General features: G+C 42.4%; 1 protein-coding gene across 1 annotated transcript; it reads right to left on the bottom strand.

Moving 5' to 3' along the window:
• Positions 1 to 4,236: 4,236 nt before the first annotated feature.
• LOC132637222 (uncharacterized) lies at positions 4,237 to 7,489 on the bottom strand. The gene is made up of 3 exons (XM_060354341.1): positions 6,371 to 7,489; positions 5,103 to 5,719; positions 4,237 to 4,242 (listed from the first exon to the last, which is right to left on the bottom strand). Exons 2-3 carry the CDS (start codon positions 5,715 to 5,717, stop codon positions 4,237 to 4,239), a joined length of 621 nt encoding a protein of 206 aa, XP_060210324.1. The 5' UTR covers positions 5,718 to 5,719; positions 6,371 to 7,489.
• Between the last annotated feature and the right edge of the window lie 482 nt (positions 7,490 to 7,971).

Raw genomic sequence — 7,971 nt, 5'->3', positions numbered from 1 at the left:
CAGGAGTTTTGAGGTGTTTCAAGAGCATAAAATGAAGTTTGTCGAGTGTAGTTTCCAACACAACAAACCGTTCGTCAATACGACATCGAAGTTGGGAGTTATGAACGTTTTAAAACGGACTGTCAGAAGCCCGCGAACCTACTCTGAAATTCTAGAAGCCACTTAAAAAGGCCCAACAATTTTGGCCCATTAGCCCAAAATCGAAATGGACTACTATATATACCCCTTAAGTCATCTAACTCATCTCATTTTTTCACCATCTCTCATCTCCACCCTGTTACACCTTGAGAATTTCTGCGTCGATTACGTTGTAAGCAAACTAATGTAAGTCCAGAGAGGCTATGATACCCCTATCAGGTTAAAGAAAGACTTTTGACAATTATTAAGCATGTATGCTAAAGGTTCCGAGGCTAAGATAATCGAAGAAAGTACTTTTTGTGAAAGTTTGTTGACTGGGCAGAGATACGGCCCAACATACGGACCGTAAAAGTGACATACAGATCGTCTGTCATGTCTGAGAGGCGTAAAACAACATCAGAGAGTTGTGCAGAATTTTGGCCAACATACGGTCAGACATACGGACCGTAAGTATGACATACGAACCGTATGTCCATCGTAAGTTGTTGTCGGTGGAAAAGTTCCAAGTTACATATATTTGGCCCACTTCATTTTTCCCATTTTTTTCATCACCAACAGACCCTAAATACTCCCAAAACCCCTCTCCACACCTCTAGAACCTTCTCCACACTTCATCTACAAGAATCCAAGGGAAATCAAAGATCAATGTCACGACCCAACCCCCATAGGCCGTGACTAGTGCCCGATCTGAGCACCCGAACACATCTATCAAATGCTATCTCAAATTTTATCAAACGCATTCAAGTATATAGCAGAAGCCGACAAGGCTATATTTCAAAGTTAGATAATTTCCAGAAAAATTTCGGCAGAGTTTCCTTTGTTTTACAGGCTATCCAAAATAACCCTGCGCACAGAAAATACCAACAAAAGACCACACCGGGCCAACGAAGCAACATTTAAACATATGCGGACCGGCCGCCGCGGCGAATGAGATCGCCCAAACACAACATATACACGCATCTGTACAGAAAGACCCCAACCCACAAACATGTCCACAGACCTCTAAACAGACCGACATAATCATATGACGGGACAGGGCCCCGCCGTACCCATGAACGAGAATATATATATACAGTAGTGACAGACTATACCAAAAGATGGGCTCTGGATAAGAGAGCGCTCCAAAATAGGAGAATAAGATCCTAAGCGGACGGATCAGCAAACCTGTCGTCGGTACCTGCGCGGCATGAAAACGCAGCCCCCGAAGAAAGGGGGTCAGTACGAAATATGTACTGAATATGCAAAGCCTGAATTACAGAAACAAAATCATAACTGGTACAGAACGTACAGAAAGTAAATAGAAAACCCAAAGTATCAGATATATATTTTCAAAACATGCAGAGTGTGTACAGAAACATATGTCACATCAAATCCGGCCCCTGCCAAGGGACTCGGCAGACAGAACGTGGCCACCCTCCCGACGCTGGTGCCACAACACAGAAGAATCAGAACAGGGGCATAACCCCGTAACATAATATGTCATATCAGATGGCCATAGCAAATCATATCAGAACAAGCGTACATGGCACAACATACTCCACAAACCCATGTACGCGTATACCTGCCCCCTCACATCGAGGCACGGCGAACAATGCAAAGGATCACGCTTGACAACATATCCTGGCCCGGGCTCAGTGGGGGAAACATTGAGGCATCCACGAACGGAGTAGTGAGAAACTAAATGCACTAAAAATACCATATATATATTTCCAGAGACTCAATGAGGCATATCGAATGTCAAATCAAATCAATGAAATCGGACGGAAACATAGTAAGTAAATTTAGATGTCATAACGGGTTACGGAGGCATAATCTATCCGAGATCGTTTTCAAGATTCAAAACAATTTATAAGACTTAATGAAATATTTAAAATAATTTTTATTTAGTAGATAAAGGAGTAGTTAGAGTATCTCTAACGAAAACGCTCGAAGACAAGTCATAGACACATAAAGGGTAAAATTGGAAATAGTGGGCCCACCTCGGAACCAATGAAGCGGTGGGCTCAAATTACGTATTTTTAAGCTTATGGGGTCACCTACAAAGGTTCTAGGACATTCCATAACTTAGTAAGCAATTTGGAAAAAAAAAATCATAATTTTTCATCAAAGCATACTTAAGGAATTCAATTCTATTGAATGAAAAAGCGACGATTTCAAACGCGGATTCCGATGGACAGAATATTCCCCGAGGCGTAAATCCAAGCCTAGTACATCTAGGACATGCCAAGAGAAGAATCGGGATAGCTTTACATACCTTTCTTGCCCTTTACGCTTGCCAAAACTCAAATCCCGTCTCGTCCAAAACCTACAAATGGTCACATTTACCAATTTACTATTCATAAGACTTAAAATTTCAACCTTAACCAATTCTTGTCTATAAAAATTTGAGCAGCATCTCCCCTATATATATATCATCCCCGAGGTTAAAACTCGGCTAAAACAACAACAACCATACCAACAACAATATATACAACATCAATAATCGACTAGGAACGCATTCTAGCGTAAATAGTCTTATTTTCCAAATAATGCGACAATTCCAAATCCAACTTTGCACTTACAACCCGATATCAATATTTTCATATTCACATACTAATATAAGACCATTCAAACATAAACCAAAAGTATTCCAAGCTATATATTCAATATTCAACAATTCCATCAACTTCCATATTCAATCCAAAATTCTTATATATGCAACAAAACCATTCCAACACATTTTCTACTTACTAATTCATCTCCAACAACAATCTACACTTTAACAACTTCATTATCTTAATATCATAAAATCACATTAATGTGTCATAATTCTCTACATTCCATTTTCATGTCAACTTCACTCATATAATCTTCCTTTGCATTGTGAAGATCACAATAACACAACTAACATGTTAAACAAAATAAATCCAACATTATCTCAACAACATATACCACACGGCCAACATGGCTTCTTTCCAATTTCATCCAATTTTCATTCAACTTCCATAATTTCATAAAAACTACATTAAAATCACATAATTTCCTATAACCATTTTCAACAATTTTCCATACCAACTTGAACCATTTCCTTCCATTTCCATTACAAGGCTTCAACAACACAATTAACATAACAAATAAAATTGGTTCATCCTTCTACACACATACATACCCACTTTGCAAACTTTCATATTTCCATAATTTCCACTCATTTCTACATACTACAACATAAACAAACCTTCATAACATAAGAAAAAGGAATTGATTCTTACCTTTTTCTACAAATTTCTTCACTTGAACAAGTTGTCAACTTGAAGAAATAAGTGCTCCTTCTTCCAAAACAACTACACCAAGTTGTAAAGGACCCTTAATTGAGTAGGAAAACCACAAGCTAATAATTTTTGGAGGAAGATTTTGAGGACCTAATTTTCCAAGGTCTTGGCCGTGTGGTCCTTCAAGTTTTTTCTCTTCTTTTTCTCTCAATTTTGTTCTTGAAGATACTTGAAAATGAAAGAATTGTGGTCTAATGTCTCATTTAATACATGGATTAATGAATTACCATGGGCTTGGGCCATTTGGCCGGCCACCCCTCTTTTGGGCCTAAATTTTCTCCCCTTTTATCTTTTTTTTTGGGCCAACCCGGTTGGTCACGAGTTGGGCCTAGCCCACTGACCTTTCGACCTTAAAACGTCCATATCTTCTTGTACCGACGTCACCTGGGAACCCACGACCTATGGTTGGAAAGATAATTCAATTATCTACAACTTTTACTTCTTGGTATTTTTCCAAATTCCAAACATATAATACCGTTTTTGCCCCCTAAAGTCAGGTCACCCGAAAACGTTTTCTTAAAAATATTCGTTTGGAGGACTTCCACTTTGATTTGGCCCAAGGGTCCTTCTTGAGTTGTGTTTAACTTCACATATGTGATTCATATAATTTGTCACATGTCCCAAAAAAAAATCTTGACGTGTGGGCCCCACCTCAGCTTACAAATAATCCGACGTTCAAAAATACGGGATGTAACATCCTCCCCCCCTTTAGAACATTCGTCCTCGAATGTTAAATTAATCTTATAGGGTCTTGTAAGCATTTTGGGGAAAATATATCACAAAGTAGAGGCTAGATCTGGCAATACACTTATATTTCGAAAAAGACATTAGTATACCTGTATCCGCGTTTGGTAGCGCCTCCGGGTCCTGTCGACTAGTCAAGGCATAGATGCGGTTCGAAGGACCGCTTGAACTGGGAGCCCCGCCACTACCTCTGCCGCGGCCTGCTGATGTCGACGTACCCTGCCCCGCAGGGTGCATGGCTATCGAAGGAGACGATGACCCAGCGACTGATCCGGTAGGCTGCGCTGCACCTCCCAAATTACCCTTATACGGACACTCTCTCACAGTATGGCCCTGACGGCCACAAGAATAACAAGCACCTGTAGCACGGTAGCACTCTCCAAGGTGGTATCTCCCACAATAAGAACACTGAGGCCTGGGTGGCCTCGTCTGACCGGAACTCCTGTCTACCCGCGAACCTGAAACCCCGGAGCTCTGGCCTGCTCCTAAATACCCTGGGCTATCAAATCTCCTGCCTGAGAACTGCGGAGGTGTGCTCTGTGCCGGCTGGGAAGAATGCCTGCTAGACTGCTGCTGCTGCTGAGGCTGCCCACTCCGAAATTCCTCAAAATACCCAGATGATCTGGCCCTCTTGGGCTGTCTCCGATCCTGACTCCTATCGGGCTGATGACCCCTGTGCCGGTCCTCCATGCCCTGAGCGTGCGCCTGAATCCGGGCAATATCCATATCGGGCTGAGCGGCCAATACCAAGCAACTGTCGACAAAATAACGGTCCAGCCCCATAATATACCTGTGCATCCTGTCAGCCATAGTAGCTACCACAGCAGGTGCATATCGGGCCAATGAGTCGAACTCCATACTGTACTCTCGAACACTGCAGCCCCTTTGTCTCAGCAATAAGAATCTGTCAGCCCTGGCCCGCCGTAACTCCGGAGGCAGAAAATGGCTAAGAAAGGCCTGAGAAAAATCATCCCAAACTGCTGGGGGAGCGCCGTCACCTCTGGATAACTCCCATGACTCGTACCAATTAGCCGCTACATCATACAACCGGTACGAAGCTAACGTGACTGACTCTGTCGCGGAAGCATTAATCAAATGCAAAGTGCGCCGCATCTTCCTGATAAACTCCTCAGGATCCTCCTCGGGCTTTGTCCCGAAGAACTCTGGAGGATTACAGGTCAGGAACTCACGAGCTCTCGAACTGTCACGTCTGTCTGCACGACCATCCCCAAGTCCGTGCCTATGAACCTGCCCTGCTACCAGTCTGGTCAACAACTGGACCGCATCTCTCATAGCCCGATCCTCAGCCCCTGGCTGTGGAGCTGGAGGCTCAGGTACTGGAACCTCTGGAGCTACTGGTGGAGCTGCCCCAGACTCCTCTGATGATGAAGACGTAGCAGAGTCTGCTGGCCGGGACGCAATATCACGCATCATCTGAGCAAGGGTCCGAGTACCCTTCTGAGCCCGGCTGGTCTCTCCTACCACGCCCTTTTTCTTCTGGGCAGCCGTCGCCTTTTTCGGAGGCATCACTGAAAGAAAAACAACAACGGATCAAGACAGAATCATCTTAATAGCACAGCTCTATCGCACGATCTAAGATTTCGAAAAAAAGAAACACCCTAAATGTCCTGTAGCTTCCTGTTTATAGATGTGGTGCACAACACACAGATAAACAAGACTCTACTAGACACGGTCTGTAGACATTCCGAGAACCAAACCGCTCTGATACCACTTTTGTCACGACCCAACCCCCATAGGCCGTGACTAGTGCCCGATCTGAGCACCCGAACACATCTATCAAATGCTATCTCAAATTTTATCAAACGCATTCAAGTATATAGCAGAAGCCGACAAGGCTATATTTCAAAGTTAGATAATTTCCAGAAAAATTTCGGCAGAGTTTCCTTTGTTTTACAGGCTATCCAAAATAACCCTGCGCACAGAAAATACCAACACAAGACCACACCGGGCCAACGAAGCAACATTTAAACATATGCGGACCGGCCGCCGCGGCGAATGAGATCGCCCAAACACAACATATACACGCATCTGTACAGAAAGACCCCAACCCACAAACATGTCCACAGACCTCTAAACAGACCGACATAATCATATGACGGGACAGGGCCCCGCCGTACCCATGAACGAGAATATATATATACAGTAGTGACAGACTATACCAAAAGATGGGCTCTGGATAAGAGAGCGCTCCAAAATAGGAGAATAAGATCCTAAGCGGACGGATCAGCAAACCTGTCGTCGGTACCTGCGCGGCATGAAAACGCAGCCCCCGAAGAAAGGGGGTCAGTACGAAATATGTACTGAATATGCAAAGCCTGAATTACAGAAACAAAATCATAACTGGTACAGAACGTACAGAAAGTAAATAGAAAACCCAAAGTATCAGATATATATTTTCAAAACATGCAGAGTGTGTACAGAAACATATGTCACATCAAATCCGGCCCCTGCCAAGGGACTCGGCAGACAGAACGTGGCCACCCTCCCGACGCTGGTGCCACAACACAGAAGAATCAGAACAGGGGCATAACCCCGTAACATAATATGTCATATCAGATGGCCATAGCAAATCATATCAGAACAAGCGTACATGGCACAACATACTCCACAAACCCATGTACGCGTATACCTGCCCCCTCACATCGAGGCACGGCGAACAATGCAAAGGATCACGCTTGACAACATATCCTGGCCCGGGCTCAGTGGGGGAAACATTGAGGCATCCACGAACGGAGTAGTGAGAAACTAAATGCACTAAAAATACCATATATATATTTCCAGAGACTCAATGAGGCATATCGAATGTCAAATCAAATCAATGAAATCGGACGGAAACATAGTAAGTAAATTTAGATGTCATAACGGGTTACGGAGGCATAATCTATCCGAGATCGTTTTCAAGATTCAAAACAATTTATAAGACTTAATGAAATATTTAAAATAATTTTTATTTAGTAGATAAAGGAGTAGTTAGAGTATCTCTAACGAAAACGCTCGAAGACAAGTCATAGACACATAAAGGGTAAAATTGGAAATAGTGGGCCCACCTCGGAACCAATGAAGCGGTGGGCTCAAATTACGTATTTTTAAGCTTATGGGGTCACCTACAAAGGTTCTAGGACATTCCATAACTTCGTAAGCAATTTGGAAAAAAAAAATCATAATTTTTCATCAAAGCATACTTAAGGAATTCAATTCTATTGAATGAAAAAGCGACGATTTCAAACGCGGATTCCGATGGACAGAATATTCCCCGAGGCGTAAATCCAAGCCTAGTACATCTAGGACATGCCAAGAGAAGAATCGGGATAGCTTTACATACCTTTCTTGCCCTTTACGCTTGCCAAAACTCAAATCCCGTTTCGTCCAAAACCTACAAATGGTCACATTTACCAATTTACTATTCATAAGACTTAAAATTTCAACCTTAACCAATTCTTGTCTATAAAAATTTGAGCAGCATCTCCCCTATATATATATCATCCCCGAGGTTAAAACTCGGCTAAAACAACAACAACCATACCAACAACAATATATACAACATCAATAATCGACTAGGAACGCATTCTAGCGTAAATAGTCTTATTTTCCAAATAATGCGACAATTCCAAATCCAACTTTGCACTTACAACCCGATATCAATATTTTCATATTCACATACTAATATAAGACCATTCAAACATAAACCAAAAGTATTCCAAGCTATATATTCAATATTCAACAATTCCATCAACTTCCATATTCAATCCAAAATTCTTAT

The sequence above is a fragment of the Lycium barbarum genome, chromosome 4, assembly GCF_019175385.1.
Source record: "Lycium barbarum isolate Lr01 chromosome 4, ASM1917538v2, whole genome shotgun sequence".
Lineage (NCBI taxonomy): Eukaryota > Viridiplantae > Streptophyta > Magnoliopsida > Solanales > Solanaceae > Lycium > Lycium barbarum.
This window is presented reverse-complemented; position numbering and strand designations above follow the sequence as displayed.